The 19,309-nt window shown below is 39.0% G+C and overlaps 2 protein-coding genes and 2 long non-coding RNA genes across 7 annotated transcripts in view; 2 read left to right on the plus strand and 2 right to left on the minus strand.

Annotated features, from left to right (window-relative positions):
- The window catches only part of LOC107836760 (uncharacterized), a 573,704-nt gene that overhangs the window by 38,633 nt on the left and 515,762 nt on the right, over positions 1-19,309 (minus strand). The gene's annotated exons all lie outside the window — the stretch shown is intronic.
- Positions 1,502-14,110, plus strand: LOC103141357 (transmembrane protein 150A). Its single transcript, XM_007556985.2, has 8 exons — positions 1,502-1,595; positions 5,738-6,019; positions 6,589-6,636; positions 8,007-8,093; positions 8,505-8,572; positions 11,767-11,894; positions 12,085-12,262; positions 13,110-14,110. The coding sequence occupies exons 2-8, from the start codon at positions 5,955-5,957 to the stop codon at positions 13,406-13,408; spliced, it is 873 nt and encodes a 290-aa protein (XP_007557047.1). The 5' UTR covers positions 1,502-1,595; positions 5,738-5,954; the 3' UTR covers positions 13,409-14,110.
- Positions 12,269-12,738, plus strand: LOC107836762 (uncharacterized). Its single transcript, XR_001662715.1, has 2 exons — positions 12,269-12,365; positions 12,538-12,738. It is a non-coding gene; the product is annotated as an uncharacterized LOC107836762 (long non-coding RNA).
- rnf181 (ring finger protein 181) lies at positions 16,620-18,908 on the minus strand. 4 transcript variants are annotated; one of them, XM_007556988.2, is made up of 6 exons: positions 18,805-18,907; positions 18,227-18,348; positions 18,005-18,141; positions 17,730-17,845; positions 17,544-17,618; positions 16,620-17,187 (listed from the first exon to the last, which is right to left on the minus strand). In XM_007556988.2, exons 2-6 carry the CDS (start codon positions 18,310-18,312, stop codon positions 17,128-17,130), a joined length of 474 nt encoding a protein of 157 aa, XP_007557050.1. In that variant the 5' UTR covers positions 18,313-18,348; positions 18,805-18,907; the 3' UTR covers positions 16,620-17,127. The 4 variants fall into 4 exon arrangements, with proteins under 4 accessions (XP_007557050.1, XP_007557049.1, XP_007557048.1 ...); XM_007556987.2 differs by lacking the exon at positions 16,620-17,187 and having other exon boundaries at positions 17,215-17,618; positions 18,227-18,332; positions 18,805-18,898; XM_007556986.2 differs by lacking the exon at positions 16,620-17,187 and having other exon boundaries at positions 17,216-17,618; positions 18,805-18,908.

Raw genomic sequence — 19,309 nt, forward strand, 5'->3', positions numbered from 1 at the left:
AACTTAACGGCATTATTTGATTGACAAAATAACCTAGCATGCTTGTCCTTGGATGGTGAAATGAACCTGGCGTTCCTGCAAAAACTCTTATAGGAGATCTAAAGAAGCCCAAAACAGAAAATAATATTATTGTGTTACTGTCCCAAGAAAATATTGGTCAGACATGGCTATTAATCTGCTAGGTCAATTTAAACATTTTCTCCTTGCTTATTTAAAACCTGGAAAAAAGAAGAACGTAAAAGGAAACATTAATGTGTATTTAACGTGCACAATGTAATGTCTTCATCCTCCAGCAGATGGCGGCCTCACAGCTCTTAAAGAAAACAAACCCCTGCAGACTCTCTCTCTAGTGTTTACAGTAAATACTAATAGCTGTAGATGATGGTCCACAGCTGTGTTGATGGTTTTCCCGTTATGAAACAACAATTATTTCAATCATAATTCCTTTAGTTTTTCAAACAAATTGCAATGAGGCCATCTTAGTAATGATAAAAACATGTACTTATCGACTTCATTTGAGTTAATTCTACAACCAGCTACTTCTTGCATTTCACAATTTATTTTGGACTCTTTGTATTAAAAACTGCAATTACTCTAAAAAAATAAATCCCTTTTGATATTAATGAATCCCTTTTGATATTAATGAGTGTGTGTGTGTGGTTAGTTGCCCTGTGAGCCTTTGTGTTGGACTAAACTATCCAAGACATACCCTGCCTGTCACACAATGACTGCTGGAGATGAGCGGGCATAAATGAATGGATGGATTCAGTTATGTTTGAATATTTTTGCTGCTGGACAAGAAAAACATTTCAATAGGCAAGTTTTAAAGAGGATTACAGTTGGATGAGTGTATAGAAACTGCTGTAGGAAGAAGTGTGTAACCTGATTAAAAAATAATAACTTAAAAAATCCTAACCCTATCTCGACCCCTGGCAGGAGCTTTCTTTGGGCAGCTGCTGCTCTGCATATTGCTAACATGAATAAACAGTATAGTTAAACTGTTTAATTAAAATATTTCATAGAGCAAATAAAAAAGGTGCAAAATCGTTCATTTCATTCTCTCATCGACTTTGATGACAAAGATGCAGAGCAGGGCCTGAAAGCAGGGAGATCTTTGTAAAGTTACTTACTTGAATCAGATTATGGGATTGTGCTAAAATAAAAGCGTCACATATGTCAGGCTACTGCAACCAAAAGCATTAAGAATTGACATTTTGACCAAAACAAATGTAAAACTATACGTAAAAAATGTACTTAAAAATGTTCGTTTTCATTTTGTTTCCTTTTCTTGTGTAAAAGTGAGAGGCATCCTGCCTCTTTATGTAAGTGATTAAACACCTTGTTACCTGGTGAAAACATTACAGAGCAAACAAATTTACATTTACACAAACGTAATAAAGTAAAAAATAATATTTAAAAATATCCAAATAGTGTTTCGCAGTATTATTTTTAAAAAAGAAACTCAGCGTTCACGCTTTATTTTGACAGGCGTAACAGGAAGTTAGTTCCACTGCTAGCTTCATTTGCTAAGAAAACGATGTTTTTAAAGGGAAACCAAGGTTGATGAGGTCTGTTGTGGGCACAGCAGGTGGAAGGTAGGCGCATATTCATTTTCTGGACAAGCCGTCCAAGTATTATTAGTGGTGTTATCCATTGAACGAATCCTGTTTAGCGGCTTATCTTTTAGGTTAGCGGAAATCAAGATGCGACCAAGTGTCAAGTCAAGACAACTGGGGAAGTGCAAGCTAACTAGCGAGCTAGATGTGAGCTAACAGGGCTAGCGGGTACCGTTAACTGTTCATAACAGGCTCCAGAGCTGAGAGACGCCGAACACTTTGCTTTGTTTAATTTGCTAAAAGTAAATAAGTGAACAAACGGGTTGAAGTACTTGGTGAACTGTATTGTCACTGTTGTTTCTACGCTTTTTTTTTTTTAAGATACAGTGGCGTATAATTGTTGAGTACAGCGCTGGGGTTGATGGTCTAATTGTGCCCCCTCCTCATTTACTAAACAGTTCAGTCCTTTCACTGTGAGTCCCAAAGTTTTGGCTGCTATTTATAGGTATGTTAGCTTAATTATTAACAGCTTTGTAAAAAGAAGTCATGCAAACAGATTGAACTAAACCTTAAAATGATACAGTAGAGATGAATGTTGCTACATTTTATGAGGGAATCAGAAAATGTGGAACATATTTAATCTGTTTTTAAATTTAATATGAAAAGTATATCATTGCAGTGATTTTTAACCCTGGTCCTCAGGCTCCACTGCCCTACTTGTATGTTCAGCACACCTGATGCAAACAATTGCATTTACTTTACATAGTACCTTTAATTTGAAAATATTAAACACTTATCCTCAGTGTGAAACCTATGGGTCACTTATAACAAACTTTAGCATTCTTTGTCATTTAAAACTGTATTTTTGTCTGATTTAAAATCGTTGGAAAAATTATCAAATGGAAAATAAAATTATGATACTGCAAAATATGTATTTATTCTCCCTTTTATTAGTAAGAACAATAAATAAATGCAAGTGGTTCAAGGAGAAATTATTAGCTATGCATCAAGAGACCTGGCTACAGAAATCAGACCTTCCTTGCATTATTATTTTCTTCCTCATCTTGATCAGGCAGGCAGAAATTCAGAAATCAAATTTTTCTCCAAACAGTGAATTTTGCATATATGCAAGTGCTAACAGGTTGGGGGTAGCAACACTAGGGTGTGGATGTTGTTACTAAGGCAATACGTCTCAAAGTCTGCTATTTTCAGCAGCAGTGATTTGATAAAATGATTTTTCATACAAGCCATTTTCTCTCTCTACTAGAATAATACTAAAATAATGTTTCAGTGCTGTTAATTACAGCTCTTAAACATAAACTGATAATTTTTGTTTGTTTTTCACGTTGTAAAATGCACCTTTCTCTCCTCAAACAGGGCTACATTACTCACTTTCAAGGCTGTAAAAATCCTTGTTGCCGCCCTGCCGGGTTGTTGTCGCCAATTGTATTAAAATACATTCATAATGTTTGACTCGGTCTTCCTCTCCTGCTCTGGGTAAGCAGGAACAGAGCTGCTTCTCACAGATTGCATGTTTTTATTGTATGCTTTATGTATTCCCCCAGCTGTGCTTTGCGGGGTTCACAGTCTGGCCGTCGTGTCGTAAATCATCTGGAATTTGCAGCGCGTGTTCAGGCTTTTCCTCACAGCCGTACGTTTTTTTTGTTGTTTTTTTTTATCGTTTTGGTGGCTCCAAGGAAACCTTTACCAGCACGAACAACAAGGAACTGCTCTGACTGGAACACAAAAGATGCGATTGAGATTTTCAACAGATCCTCAATGCGAAATCCGGAGGGTATGTGGGAAAGCGAGATTAAATCTGCCACGTGTTTTGAGTTGCCTCAGCGGTGATGTAACAACTAAACAGCCAAATAACCCTGAATACCTCCCAACTGCTACGATCTTCTGAGTTATGAAAACAACTTACAAGAACCACTTGTTCAGAATAAATAAGTTTTATGTTTTATGAAAGCGTCATCTTCCAATCTGATTAGGAAACTCTTCTGAGTCGCTGTCTGATTTGGTCTCTGGAGTCGGTAACTCAAGGACTGTTTGTGTCCTTGCAGATGGAGGAGCTCATGTGGCAGATGGGCTGGGAGGTTGGGACAACTCACTCTTTGTCCTCTTCTGTTATTGGGCTTTATGTCAGGAAACAATTAACCTCTCAACTTTTAACCAGAGCTGCATGCATGATTATTGAAGAAAAGGGACTAAAAAAAACTGTGATCTTGGTATCCATCAAAATAAATCTGATCTCTGAGTATTTGTTGCATTACAGAACATTATTGAATGTTTTTTCCCCCTTTTCTAAAACAATTTACGTGTGCAATAAGCAAGAAATCAATTAATCACATAATACATAAAAAAAAAACCTGCAATCATTTCAGTTTGCATGTTTTATTGTTTTTCTCCTTTCTTTGTCTTTCACCAACAATTAGCTGACAAAAATGTTCAGTCTGATGCTTTCTTCTCAACTAGACTTTTTTGAAGGACAATTTTGTTCACAGAAACTTCAAAGTTAATTTTATTTGTTGTTTCTGTTGTTTTTTTTATATTTAAAATGTCTTCCAGTTCCAGTGTTAATTGTTCATTAGAATTTAAAGATGACAGATCTTTGATGTGGATGTGTTCTTGCATTACTATGCCATTACCATTATATCACTGGTAAATGGTCCAAACAACAATATTATCGTTTATCGCAATAACGTCTTGGACAATTTTTATCGTTCAGCTAAATCTGTTATCGTGGCAGGCCTGTGCATTTCTACAGTTAAACTGAAGGGATGTTGCAGTGCAGAAGAACACAATGTGTCTCTAAAGTTAAGTGTTTAAAAATCTCCCTACCAGAAAAATAACATGAGATTAGAAAAAAAAAATTGTTTTGTAAATTCAAGGTGATAACACAAAGAATTCTTTCTATATTTCCTCAGTACTTTCTGGTCCACAACAGGATAATTGTGCGCCATACTGACTCATCAATAACTCTGCAGTCACTTCTATCTACTGGTATTTAGTCCCAGCAAAAAAGCATCTATGACGTTCTAAGAACACTTCACCAAAAAAATAAATACGTTTATGATTCATTTCCAAAATGATTGAGCACACATGGTTTCAAAATGGCCAATAAACTCCCTCTTTGATTGAGGTTCTTTGCATTAGGAGGTGTTAGCTCACCTTCTCTGTGTGTTTTAAATGACTGTGTTAATATAAGATTGAAACACTGAATGACCTTATAGCCCCTGACCATGTCACTTATTAAAAAATCTGCATCAGCCAACAAAGGAATCGGCAGGTAAGGCTTCTTAAAAATCGGTCAGAAAACTTCACTCCTGAAAAAAATTCTCTTATTACAGCAACATTTCAAACTTTAAGTTGGCATGCTCACAAGTGACTGACACCGAGAACATATTTACCACGTCTGACTTTGCAGAAGCAAAACATTTCTCTTTTTTTTTTTTTTTTTAACAGCTCCAGTTTGATTTGCACACACTTTTAAACAATGATTCCCCTCTGTAAAGCCCACAAGTTAATCTTTATTCACTCTATAGTCCCTCTGAGCCGAGGACACGTTTGTAACTCTACACCCTGTAGAGTGAAGCAACCTCTGCTGTGCTGTTTTGCTCCGACTGTCAACACTAAACTGACTGCCCTTGACGAAACACTCATTCCCCACAGTTGTTGTACGCTGTCCTCTGAAAGCAATTTGTAGGTTGTTATTTGCACTTTACTGTCTTCTCAAATGTGTTTTCTGGTGATTTTGCTGGTTCTGTGCTTGTCAGCCATACCGGGATTGTGTTGGGTTTGCAATGGAAGCGCAGCTCCACTCCAACGCAGTGGAGTTGTCTAGCAGGATGTTTTAATTTACAGTAAGCAACAAGGTCGTTTCTCTGTAAACCGGCTTTGTGCCGATGTTCAGCACCGATAGGAGAAATCGGAGGCTTTGAATGCCAACCAGAGAAACTTGGAAGAGGAATGTTTTTCAAAGTTTTTGTTTTTGCCGATGTCCGATTAGTTTCTCTTTCTCCACTTTGTAGTTTTTCCCAGAAAGGAAAAACACGCAAATTACAGACAATGATTGCAACAATAAAAACTAAAAACGTTAGAGGTACGCCTGGTCGTAGAAAGCACCGCCTGAATAAAGCTGCCTAACGGAAAGTTTCCAATCACTCTTGTTTTTTAAGGTTGTTGCTGGTTGCTGGGTGCCGTGGAGCAGAGGAGCTGTGCCATACCCCCCCCCATTCGTCCTCTCATGCTCCCCCCTGTGTGCGTCTCCCAGCCTATCAGTGACCCCACACCCCCACCCAGCCCCTACCTGACCCATCCCGTCGTGTTGCCGCCCAAGCCCCGAGCTCCCTTCTCACCCCATGCTTGGGACAAAGCCAGCTCACTGCCAGCCCAATGACTGCCTGGATCGTCCTGCCTGTCAGCTTGGCTGCCTTCTCCATCACAGGAATATGGATAGTGTGAGTCACGGTTGAGGAGTGCCTGTCGCCTGCGCTTTAACTCATGTGAACCGTTTGTCCGGGAGAGAACGCTGCAAAAACACACAATCTGAAGTATTTGTAGTTTAGTTTCTCGTGAAAACATCTTCGTACACTTGAAATGAGACAAAACTAGCTTACAAGTAGCTTTTCAGCGAGATAGAGGAGCTTGTTCTTGGTAAATAATTCCATAATTTTAATGAAAATAGCACTAAATACCACTGGTAGATTATTTAATTGTAACAATACATTTTTCCTGTGTTATAAGTGAAATAATCTTCCAGTTGAACTATTGCTGCTTCATCAATATGAATCAATATTAAGGAATTATTGATTCGAAACAAGCTATTTCGTGCTGAATAGTTGCATGCAAGTTAGTTTTGTCTTATTTTAAGGGTACTAAGATATTTGCACTAGAAACTATAAGAAATACTTGGTAAGGTTTTATGTTTTTTAAAAGTCTAAGCTTGTTTTTTTGTACTTTGAGCTTTATTGGGTCTGTCATGATGTGTTTCTCCCTTTTAACACTTCTGACCTTTTGTTTCCTGCAGGTATGCGATGGCTGTGATGAATCACCATGTTTGTCCTGTAGAGAACTGGTGGGTGTTTTTTTTTTTGTTTTTTTTTGTTTTTTAAAACATCTTCCTGTTTAACATTTAGATGTATTCAAGAGCCCTACAAAAATTATTCATTAAACATTTTTCTTTTCACATTTTCTAAACTTAATGTTCCAAGTATTTATTGGGAAATAGACCCACCAACATAAAGCTGTGCAGAACTGTGATGTGGTGTGAGATTGGTGTGCGTAATGCGTGAGCCTCAATTTTCATGTCTTACCACAGATTCCCAGGCAGATTTTTGGTCCAGACTTTAACTAGGCCATTCCAATAAAGGAACGTGCTTTAATTTAAACATTTGAGGTGCTTGTTATGCTAGAAAGTGAACCTCTCTAGTTGGTTTGCTTCCCTTTTTTAGCTACATCATTCTTCCTATCAAGTCTGACCAACTTCCCTGTCAAAGTGGAAGAAAGCTGCCCCACAGCACAATGTGCCACTACCGTATTTCATAATAGGGATGGTGTGTTCAGTTTTGATCTCCTCTGACCAGAGTACCATCTTACAAGTTTGCTGTGTTTAGGGGCTGAAACGATTAATCAATCCATTATTGAAATAATCAACTAATTTAGTGAGTGATTAATCGTTAACTGGAGTTTACAGATGCAAAAAAAAACAACATTAGCTGAAATGACAACATATTCAGAGCAATAATTAAACTAAAACTATACAAAAACATATACACATTTTGTAATAAAGATTGAAAAAAAAAATTGCCCAAAAAAAATAACCAACCACAAGGCCAAGTTTGGCCTCAAAAGAATCAAAATCCGAAAAAAAAAAAAAAAAAAAATCAAAACTTGCGATACAAAATTTAAAATCTGACAAAATGATAAGATAGCACATCTGGCAAAAAAAAAAAAAAAAAAAAAATTAAATAATTGGTTACAAGTTTTAAAGGAATTGGAAAAATGGAAAAAAAAAGCCGAAAGGGGTAAAAAAAAAAAAAATCTGCAGAATGTGCCAATTTTTTATCCAATTAATCATCATAATAATCTATTACTAAGATAATTGTTAGTTGCATCCCCAGCTGTATCCTCTGCATTCCTTGTGACAAACTTTAAAATTAAATTTTTGTGGCTTTTCTTCTCGTCGATCCTTTTTAAAACGCAGTGTTTCTGAAATGTACGCCTCATCTCCGGCTTTGGAACTTCAGATGAATACAAACTCACGCCACATGTTTCGCATTTTTATTTTTTTACTAGCAAAAGAATCAAATACGCCTTAATCCCGCATAAAATCACAGCAAAACACACTGAAGTTGGTGCAACTTGGATAAAGTTAAAGGACATGATAAATTTGCAAGGCGCTGTACCTCCAGAGAGTGAGCTGACCTCATTGTGTCGCCGCTGCAGGTCTTACAACGTCACATGCACAGAGGAGTTGCCCCGGCCAGGCTTCCCCAAGACTTGCTGCACCATCCAGGACATCCCCCTCATCAGGTCGGCTCCTCCGCCTCTGCACTTCTCCTCTTTGTCTCAGAACACAAACAGCAGCTTGTGTCGGGAAGGGCCTCGGGCATGAATTTGCATCTGGTTGTGCTGCTGCTCTGTGTCGGTCATTAACCCACACTTTGCATAACTCCAGTTCGTGGAATCTGACTGTAGGCCTCCAACGATGGGCAAGTACAAAGGGAAAGGCACAATGGGACCTGAAGCTCTTTTTCCTGTTGTTTTTTACTTTTATATAAAAATATTGATTCACAAGCACTCGTTAAAATTCAGCTTCATATTCAAATGAAATTAGCTAAACTGTTTTTGATCACTTAAGAGCTGTTCAGCAGGATAAGTGTAGGTGTGTGTGTGCATTTCTGCGGTTTTAAAATCTTTACTGTCGTGTTTTTTGTCCTGCAGTAAATGTGGCTCATTCCCTCCTGAAAGCTGTTTGTTCAGCCTGATTGGCAACGTTGGAGCCTTTATGGGTACGTCCTCAACTAATCTTCAGTGCATGGATGCAAGTAATGGCCATTTTTCTTTTTTTTTTTTTTTTTTTGTGGGTCATGCTGGTTCTGATTTGGAAAACAGTGTTTTTTTCTTTTTTTTAACAGATTAAACTGAGACAAAAAATGGGAATATAGATAAGAGATTTAATTTGATGTGAACTTGAAGTTTTATCGTGATATTTTGTGGTACTATTATGATAATATACAAGTGACAATAAGAACTATTTACTACTACTTTAGGTAACTATATGGCTCTGACTGTGTTGCAGCAGTCAAAGCCTCAATGTGATTTATGTCACCATCTTGCACACAGCAACTGCATTCAATCATATTTTCATGTTTATTAATATTTATTGATTCTATCAATAAACAAGCAGTGGACAGAAATATGGAAATGAACAATTGGAAATGATATGGACAGTTTTAGGGTGTTTTAAATATCATTATTTTAGAAATTATTAGTTTTTGACTTAAAAAAAAGAGTTAATTCACTAAAAGGGAGTTTGAAACACATTTGCTGAATGAGTAGCAAACATTTATGTCCATTAAACTATAAGTTGTTTTTAAAATGGTCAGTCAAAAGTACAGGCAGGCCAAAAATATGTCTTAAACCACAAGAAATTACAGTATTTTTTCCACTGCTCAATGATAAACTGAACATACAGTAATTATAATTAAATAAAGAAGTTAGTTTTTGTCGTAGGGAAGTTAAAATCATTGTAGATCCAGAACCTTGAGTTTTTGAGTTCTTCATAAAACCAAGAAAATTCAGGACTGCTACAAGAGATCTCTCATGCCAAAGTGTCATTGTCACCATCTACAATAACTCTTTTGAAGAATCTGAATTGAGATGAGTTAAACAGCATTTAATTTCCCTTTGGGATCAATAAAGTATTTTTGAATTTGAATTGAAAGAAATCCTGTTTTTTAAAATCTTTTGGACTCAGATTAAAAACAACATTCAGCCTATTTCAGCCAGAAGGACAGAATTTTGACTCTCTCTTTATAAATGCTTGCTATATAAAGCCAGGTTAACCAAATTCATTAACAGGCTCTCTATGTATAAGTCAGTTGATAAATGTGTTCCTATTTATCATGAAATTAAAGAAAAAGCACAAAACATGATTGCTAAAAGACAAATACTTTGCTTTGTACTTAATATTTTCCCCTGTAGAAAATGTTAATTTCTTTAATAATTTTGCTCCATTAAAAAAAAAAAACACCTGTTCTCGCGGGCCACAGAGAATCAGTAAAGGGGCCGCAAATGGGCCTCGGGCCACGCTTTGGACACTCCTGGTTCCGTCCACTCGTCCTTGTGTTTGTGTTCCTGGTCACATTTCTGCTGACGCGGCTGCCTTGTCTCCATTCATTCAGCCCTGTGAAAGGAGCTGCTGCCCAGGCTGTAAAACGCCGTATTGATCACAGACACACAAATTCAGTTTTAAGCTAAACGTGTTGGGAAAATGGAATGTGGTCGAGGAATAATTCATCAAGACCGACACGCTCCGACTGACTCCGATTGCTCTGGTGTACCGAGTCTGAGGATGGGGTTGGATGGCGGCGCATTAAAGCACATTAAAGATTTACTTAAGGAGACTCAGACGATCTTTAGTGACACCCTAAAGATTGTCTACAGATTTACGTGACAGGAAGTTAGCTTAGCATAACTGCAAATGGATGGGAATGCCTCGTCAGGTGTTTTCCTTGGCGGCAGCAGCTAGCTAATCAATAATTATGTGGTTTTACAGAAGCTATGGGGTTAATCGTTTCTGAGCGCAGCCGCCTTGTTTCAATTTGTCACCCGAACAATAATTTTTGATCTGAGCCCAATTTTAAATAAATCAAGAAAGTGTGATTTAGAGGTGCCGGTGCGCAAATATGAAACTGTCCCAGTTGCCTCCATCATGTGAGCTGCATCCTCTGGGGTAATCACAGTCACTGTATGTAAAAAGAGAACTGTTTGCTCATTATTAATCTGAAATAGGGCGATATATTTTGAGATGCAAAGTACTAAATGTCTCCTCTGTTTGCAGTCATTCTGCCTGGTACCTCCAGACTTCAGCCAATAGCCATGGGACTTCCAGATATGGCTGCTGCCTAATCAATAATGAATGCAGCTTTCCTTCCACTTCCCCATGTCCATCCCTCCCCCCCTTCCTGCACCTTTCGGGGCCTTCATCCATTACTCTTCCTCTCCTCTTGTCTTGTTTAAACACCAGTCACTTCTGGCCCACTTTTCCCCCTCACTGGTCCTGATTGCCTCGCTCCAGCTGTTTACATCATTCCAGTCACCTCTCCTTCCCAGCTGGTTTCTGTTTATCCGCCCTCCTTCTAGTCTGATCTCCTTTAATTAGCATTTCTCTACACACGTCCTTTCTCTCGCTGCTCCAAATTTCAGCGTGTTTTGGGTCAAGCTTCCGGTTCTCTTGTCGGTGTGATTCAGGAAGCTGCAAGGTTATTGTTTTCAAACACGGACAGGACAGCTGAAAAGAAAGCTGCTGCTCCGTTCTGCTTTTAGATGGATCAGTGGCTGGGAGAACACATCCTGCCGCTCTGGAGAAACATATCGGATAGTCTTGCATCAGCAGAAGGATGGAAGCTACTACCTGGCAGCCATTCATTCATTTTTATTCCTTTACTAACTTGGTAGTAAAAAATGAAGTGAATACTACATGAATGTGTAATCGAACTCTGATGTGAACCTAAAAAACAAACTCTGCATATGTGAACGCCAAAAGCAGGAAGTGGGCTACAGCACAGGGCATTCTGGGTAAAAACGACCTAAACCTATACGAGTGTCTAAACAAATGGCTCATGGTCTTTTAAAAACAAAAGAGAAATCCTACAACCGCTAACATCCGACGCTGCTCCATTTCCATTTCAAGAAGAAGGAAGTTGAGCTCAGTGTCTTCTCTGAAGAAACGACGGGTTTTTGCGTCGTTTCCTTCAGTAGTTCTTGATGCAGCGCCACCACAGGCGAGGAGGGGAACGGGTCTTTCAAACTGTTTTGCTTCACAGTACCGGCTAAAAACGTAACAAATGTTGCAGTTTTGTTCTTCAATCGAACCAAGTCTACTATATTATCAATTGTGAAACCATAGGATTAATACAATCTTATTAAAATGTTTCGGGCTTGTTTTTAATGCACATGTCTCTTTTCCTCCCCTTTGCAGTGGTGATGGTGTGCTTCCTGCGCTACGCCCAGGTGATCGAACACAGCCACCAGTGTTGGGTCAACACCAGCGCACTGGTGTCAGGCTGCACCAACGCCATCGGTCTGGTCATGGTTGGAAACTTCCAGGTAATCCTGAGCAATACGTAAAATTTTATGTAGACTTCAAACCGGGGATGTCTGACTCTAGTCCACAGAGGTTGGACATGATGCAGGAAGGTGTCCTGACCTAAGAAAACATTAAAAACATGCAGGACACTCGACTTAACTGGCTCAGATCCTCCAGTTGCTATGAAACGTTTGTTTTTCTGTCCGACAGGTTGATCATGCCAAGTCTCTCCATTACGTGGGCGCCGGTGTGGCGTTTCCTGCAGGGCTGCTGTTTGTTTGCTTGCAGTGCGTCCTCACCTACCGAGTGGCTGTGACCGCCCTGGACTACTGGATGGCTCACTTCCGGGTGGCTCTGGCGCTGGGAGCCATGGTCTCCCTGGTCCTCAGTATCCTCTGTAAATCGGTTGGGATGTCAGAAATCATCGGGATTTGACCTTTACAGACTCAGGAGTTGACCCTTAATGCAAGTTTCACATATTCTGCTAAAGGGTGCGTTTGATTTATTAATCAGGGATGTTTGCAGCCTTGATGGCTCGTTACTCTTCATGCTAGCTGTCACTATTGTGACCACCTCAGTTGTCTGTCAATATAAATTCTGTAGTTGAACCAATTAATTTAGGAATCGAAAACCTTTTCTCAACATGACCTCTTTCTCTCTCAGGACTTCTTGGACGGTTCTGTGTTACTCCGTCAGTCCATTTGCTGAGTTAGCATTGGCGATTAACAGCCCTACATTTCTACAACGTTTTTCCAGCTCTGGGTTAGTTTTCAGGAAGAGATCGTTCTAAAACTGCTGGAAGCAGCGAGTTCATTCGACGTCTGCCGAGTTTCAAACCAGCAGAATAAGATCAAGAAATAAGATATAAAAAACAAACAAACAAGATAACACTTTATTGATCCCTTAATGGGGGGAAATTTTGTTACTCCCAGCATGGTACACAATAAAAATTAAAATAATGTAATAAGAATAAACAAAGAGCAATAATGAATAACAATGAGCAGTGATAGTCCTAAGGGGACGCACATGTTGCTCAGTACATTACCAAATATATATTAAGCATTTAAAACGCACATCAATAGAGACTGTGTGTATCATAAAGTCTGACAGCCTGGGGCAGACAGGACCTGCTGTGGCACGTCTGAGCTGCTGTCCACCACGCTGCAGAGGGGATAACGGCCTCATTTTCCCGTCGACTCTCTGCGTCTGTCCTCCTTAACCCGTCCTCCCTCCAGGCGGCATCTTCTTCATCCACGAGAGCTTCGTCCTGCAGCACGCCGCCGCCATCTGCGAGTGGGTCTTCACCGTGGACATCCTGGTCTTCTACGGCACCTTCACCTATGAGTTCGGCACCGTCACCACCGAGACCATGATGGCCGGCCTGCAGCAGAGCCAGCACGGCTCGGGGGTCATCATGGACCCCATGTCCAGGACGTCGACGCTGGGCGGGGCCACCAAGGGCCTGAAGTCCCCCGGCGGCAGCAGCACGTCCACACACCTCAACTGCACCCCAGAGAGCATAGCGATGTTGTAGCTCCGTCTGGAAAAAAAACAAAACAGAAACAAAGTCACTGCAGAGGTGCTCCACTGGCAGCATGTGAAGCAAGAGAGCAAATTTGTATAACTGTAACCTCAACGACACCAGGTATTTCTACCCATAAATGCTCTACGGCCTTTATTTTTGTTTTGTTTCCGTTTTTCTCCTCCCTTCTCAGTTCTCACAGCAGATTTCGTTGAATGTTTGGAGCCGGCTCGAAAACTGGAACCGTGAATGTTTTCCAAGACAGCGGTTAAAGTTGACGACTCTGCATGATGTTCGTCTCTAAAAATGTGTCCCCCTGGGTTCTTCATTTCAAAAGACAAAAGTTCCTGCCACCCTCAAAAGTCATTTTCGACCCCACCACCCCCTCCTCTGACTCTCCAACGCTTCGCGCGGCCCACCCACCTCTTTTGGCCTTTTGCTTATCTCTGCACGGCGCGGCTCCTGAATGGAACAAAACCAGTTCAGTTTGGATTTTTTTTTTTTTTTTTTTTTTTTTTTGCATCGTAAAAAAACAAATTAGAAAATAATGAATGTTGAGAAGTGAATAGCTATAGTATATTTTACAGACTGTAAGGTTTACAGTCTAATTTAATTAATCATGCATTAATAACTTGAAAGGTATATAACCATTAAATTCATCTGCTTTTATTTGATTGCACTTATAATTTAATGTCTTTATTTTCTATATATATATATATATAAATATATATGTCTAGATTGGTCTCAATCACTATTCATGTCAGTGCAAAACTGGATGGTCTTTTCTGTTGTAATGACTCGCTTTAAGCTGAAAAGTGACATTTTTGTTTGCTTTTTTTTCAATCCAAAGTTACATGAAATGTCAAACGTAACAATCATCCGATAATTTCCCCTCCTCTGGGGTGAGTAATGCCTTTCTCAGAGTGTTTGAGCTGCCAGGTGAGACTGACAAGTGGCCTACATGTGATGATAGACATGAGTGACGGTAAAACTACAATCTGACTTTAGTATTTACTGTAGAGTTCTCGTCCTGACACTGGCTGCGTTCCAGGCTGGATCCCTGGAAGCCTTATACGAGTTTAAGAAATGTCTTTTTTTTTTATCATTATTCTTTATGAGCTCATTGTGATGAAGCCTTTCAGAAGATTTTCTTCACAACACTTGCAAAAGTAGTCACTCCACTCAGACATTTGCACGGTTAGTGACGTTACAGCTACCAACTTCAATGGGATTTTATGGGACAGATTGACACAAAGTAGTTTAAAAAAAACAACATTAATTTTAAGCTCTTGATGATTTTGTGCGGCCGCCTGGCTGTGAGCAGAGAACGGTACAAATTTGACCAGGACAGGCCGTGATGTTGCCTTTGACAACTGACTGTAAAATTTCTGAAATTATTGACACTTTTATTTATTTTTTTTTCAGATCTAACATTAATTCCAAATCTATTTTCTGGAGAAATCTGTTTCTTTCTCTAAGTTTAAGTGTAGGATATTAATGTTGAGCCTGTAAAAACAACAACAAAGTCACAATCATATTTAGTTTTAGCTTTACAGTTTTGGCAAAAAAAAAAAATCTATTTTTTTATACAGAAATGCAATTAAATACAGGTGGACCTTTTTTTGTGGGGTGGAGGGGTACTTTTACTTTGTGTTGCTTTATCACAAAAAGTCCCAATAAAATACATTTAAAGTTCTGGTTGTAACTTGACTATAGGTGAATTAGTTCTAGGGTGTGAAAACTTTTGATTTTATTTTTTTATGTTATAATTGGTGCTGTCACAACAGTGTTACAATGAGACACTGCCATACAGGTTGTCGACTGACTTCAACCCATACTGTATCTGTGTTGTATCCCACCCTTCTTTGTTATCGGTTCCTTCAGTCGATTTATTGAGAAGAAAACTAGCCGGACAGCAGACTGCCACGACGCTCTGAGTCACAGCCTGCACAGGTTTTGCTCAGATGAAAGTTTTCACTGCTAGGTTTCATAAAGCACATGAATCTGTAATCTCTGTTTCCTTGTTTGTTTGTTGTTTTTTTTTTTTGTCCTTCCGCTTGACGCGTTTTATTTCGTCAAACACACAGGATGCCAGCAATACACGTTTTCAAAAGGTCACGTCTCCTACCTCTTTTGTGGGTCTGATGTGAAAGATGGGAGATGCAGCTTTCCAACTTGTTGGAAGTATTTTTTTTGTTTTGTTTTGGGTTTTTTTTTGTATTTTTTTGTTATTCTTTGGTCGAGGTTCAGTATTTTCCAGCTGTGTCCACAAGTGTCCGAATGTGACAGAGCTGGGGTTATGCTGTTACATAAGCTGAATGAGCACACGGCGCTCTCATCGCTTACTGTGCAAAAAGTTTGAACTTGACATTTTTGTTGGACTGCAGAAAACCATGCCAAAAAAGACTGGAGTATACAGTTTTCTTTCTGTTTATATGAGTGTGTGTGTGAGTCAGATGCGGCGGTATGAGTTAGTATGAAGTGCACTGTTTCCAGCCTTATCCCATGTACTCTGCCTAAGAAACTTTCTTTTTATTATATTTGACTTCTGTTTAGCTGTAGCCTTTTTTTTGCCATACTGTAACCAAGTCAACGTGTGACTCTAAACGGCAGCTTGTGAGCCCAAACACCGGGGCCCAAACAGCTTCTGTACCATTAAAACCATTCAACATGCCAAATAATCCAATGAAAGGTGGAGATTTTCTTTTTCTTTTGTTTTGTTCTTAGATCATTGTGTGCGCTGTCTAAGGGTTTGTGTGGAGCCTTATGTTTTAGAAGGCCGCCTGACTTTTACGTTAATACTCACAACACAGATCCAAATGTCTATGAAATGTACTATCTTCCTACGTCCTGTAAATTTGAAAAAAGACACAGAATATTAACGAAGGCATCAGAGAAACCCCCTCTTTAAAATAAAAAAAGTCAACAGAAATTGTTTCCTTTTATAAATTCTGTAAATATGTCTGATTTTTTGTCTATCATTTAGGCCTTTTATTTTGACAGAGATTTATATTCAAATATGAAATAAAAATGAGAAGTTATTATCAAACTGGTTTTTGTTGAATGTTTTTTTTTTTTTTTTTTTTTACCTCCCATCAACTAAATTTAGTTTAGTGTGCAACACAGTCTAATGCACAGGAGGCCTCTGTCATGAGAAAAGGGACTCAAAGGTTTCTTTGGTAAATTATTTCATTTTGCCTCATAAATGCATAAAAAATATGTATCCATATACATACATGCCTCATATTGCCAGCTTTAATAGCCAAAACAAATACACATGGAAAAGAAAACCCAAAAAGCTTTCCAAATATAACAAATAGTCACTGCTCATTTCCTCTGCATAAACATTTCCATTTTCTTGATAAGTACAGCTTTTATGCACATTAGAAGTTCATAAATTAAAAAAGGAATTTAAAGTCAGAGTGCTCAGAGCTGCTATCTGCTCCATTTGGAAACATCGGGTTTAAAAAAAAAAAAAAAAAGCACATTTGAAATGTTCCATTATCATGTTCCCAAAGCTGGTGCCATTTAATATAAACTCTCATTTTAACACAATGGAGCATCCAGTGATGCCAGTGGCTGTTGAGGGGCTTCTGTGGAAAAGTTTTAGATTTGTTTGAGTTTTTTTTTTTTGTAGGTAGCAAAAGGGTCTCAGTACAGCAAACAGGGTTGTATCTTTGTGGAATTGGGCTGAATGCAGCTTGCTGCTCTTGGAGCATTCAGCACTTTCATCAGGTGTACATGGCTCCATGCAGGTCCTCAAGTCGGTGCTCCCTCTGTTTTCTTCTCTCCTGAAAGAGAAAAACCACAATCAGGTCCTACTGAAAACACAGAAGCAAAAACTGTTCCACTTGACAGATCCAGCACGCCGCAAAAGACGCAAACTCCAACACAGTGTAGCACAGAAATGTTGAAGCTCGAATTCTCTCAGATTCCCTGGTGGATTTATGTCTGGACTTTGACTGGACTGTTCTTTTTATTTTATTGTGTGGGTTTATTTGTCCTGTATGTCTGCAACAATGCATAACAGCCACTGCAAAAAGGATTTCTAAAGTCATGTCTGTTTACATTTAGGACATAAAACCCCAGTGGAATACAGTGTGGTTGTAATGTGACAAAAAGTGAAACAGCTCATCAAGCAGCTCACCTTGTCCTTTTTAAACTCCTCATACTCTGGATTGTCAGTCGGTAACTCAAGTCGGCAAAGTGGACAGGAGTTAGTCTAGGATGTAAAAGTGGAAAATGTGAACGTTTTAAAGGGATTTCATGCAAACCGCTGTTCAAATGTGTAAAAAAAAATACATTTAATAAATTGCACATTTGTGAGCTTTACCTTGCCCAACCAGGGTAGTATGCATCCTGAGTGGAAGAGGTGTTTGCAAGGCATTTCTCGAACTGTCTCTTGTTCCTCGAACTCCAGCAAACACACAGGACACTTCAAACCTTTGTCTGCCATGAACACAAAGAATCAAATTAAATCTCCTCAAATACGCAAAAGATCATCTGGCTGACAGCTTTAAACACTAAGATCCCTCAAACTTTCTCTCTACGGAGTCCCAACACACATTCAATGTCTGCATTCAACTCGTTTGTCAGAATTTCTGTCACCTGCTTGTTCTGCGGAAATGACAACTACAGTGAGGGTCTGAACAGCAGTTTTGGCAGCCGGGGGAGGAAGCCGCTGGTCCCAGTCTGACAGGTCGAATGCCCCGGAGTCAATCAGGTCCAAACCTTGCATTAAGGACCTGAAGACAAACAGAAAATCCCAGAGGTAGAATCTGCAGGTCACAGTTACAGTACAACATGTGAGTCAGGTAGGTTGGATCTCACCTGGCCAGCTCCAGTAGTGCATTCTGACGATATTGCTCCTCAGGGTTGGTGGGTTCACAGTCATGTTCATCAAAGTATGAGGCCATTTTGATGCGTGCTGTGTGATCTGTGCATTAAGGAAACTACAAATGTGAACAGAGTTAGATTACATTAAGAACTAGTAAATTAACTCATGTAAATAATGAATATAATTATTCACCATTCGGGTTCTTTTATTTTAGGCCATGAGCAGAAATGCCACTTTTAAAAACAATAAAAATTAACCTCTTCTGTAACCTTTCTTTTCTGTCTATGAAGACTATACACTGAAGCTGAATTTATGTACTTCTCTTCTACATATAAACATAATATGTTGTAGATCAGCAACCATAAACACACAAGGTAAACTGAGGAGTCACTCAAAAAACAGGACTAACGACTGAAATTAAAACAAACAAGTTCGGCTAACCTTCAGAGTTTGCTAACAGGAACAGAGTTTGGTCTGTTTGCTCAGACAGCAATAATGACCACAAGACAGCGGTGAAAAAAGTTAGCTTTTCCTATTCCTGAAGAAGATTCAATAAAATATCAAGACTTACCCTAAACCTCAGTGATAAACATATGTCATTCTTCCGGGTGCTACGTTGGTTGGTTACGTCACTCTTTGGTCCACTCACAGTATAGAATGGATTTTCTTCGTCTGCTTGGGTAAAGGCCTTGTTTCAGTGCTGCCATCAAGCGGTGTAATCGAGACAGGAGCAAGGAGAAATCACTCATTTCAGTGTGTGACGTCTAGTTTTCTACACGTCTTTTTTCTGTAATACAAAATGCTTTCCAGTACAGTATTTAAAATGTATGCAGCTTGCAAAATAAAGGAATACAACATAATTTACTGCATGTTTTGACAAATTATTTAATGGATATAATGTTCTCTATAATATAAAGTTTCGCTTGATTTTGTGCTTGTAATTCTAGAATTCATCCAGCAGATGGAGGTATTTCCCCACCAACACAACCCCACTTGCATGTGACCTCGTCACTTTCCACGTAGCTTTTCCTCGTATTGTGGAACATTTTTTGTTCTATAAACCAATATAGTTTTTG

This window comes from Poecilia formosa, unplaced genomic scaffold (assembly GCF_000485575.1).
Source record: "Poecilia formosa unplaced genomic scaffold, Poecilia_formosa-5.1.2 Scaffold82, whole genome shotgun sequence".
NCBI lineage: Eukaryota > Metazoa > Chordata > Actinopteri > Cyprinodontiformes > Poeciliidae > Poecilia > Poecilia formosa.

What these genes read in the sequence shown, in the direction of transcription:
- LOC103141357 (XM_007556985.2), top strand. Translation starts at nt 5,955, where the DNA reads ATGACTGCCTGGATCGTCCTGCCTGTCAGCTTGGCTGCCTTCTCCATC. An exon ending in ATCACAGGAATATGGATAGT is followed by an intron (nt 6,020 to 6,588) that starts GTGAGTCACGGT and finishes TGTTTCCTGCAG; the next exon opens with GTATGCGATGGCTGTGATGA. An exon ending in GTTTGTCCTGTAGAGAACTG is followed by an intron (nt 6,637 to 8,006) that starts GTGGGTGTTTTT and finishes TCGCCGCTGCAG; the next exon opens with GTCTTACAACGTCACATGCA.
- rnf181 (XM_007556987.2), bottom strand. Translation starts at nt 18,312, where the DNA reads ATGGCCTCATACTTTGATGAACATGACTGTGAACCCACCAACCCTGAG. An exon ending in GCACTACTGGAGCTGGCCAG is followed by an intron (nt 18,142 to 18,226) that starts GTGAGATCCAAC and finishes GTTTGTCTTCAG; the next exon opens with GTCCTTAATGCAAGGTTTGG. An exon ending in TACTACCCTGGTTGGGCAAG is followed by an intron (nt 17,619 to 17,729) that starts GTAAAGCTCACA and finishes TTTACATCCTAG; the next exon opens with ACTAACTCCTGTCCACTTTG.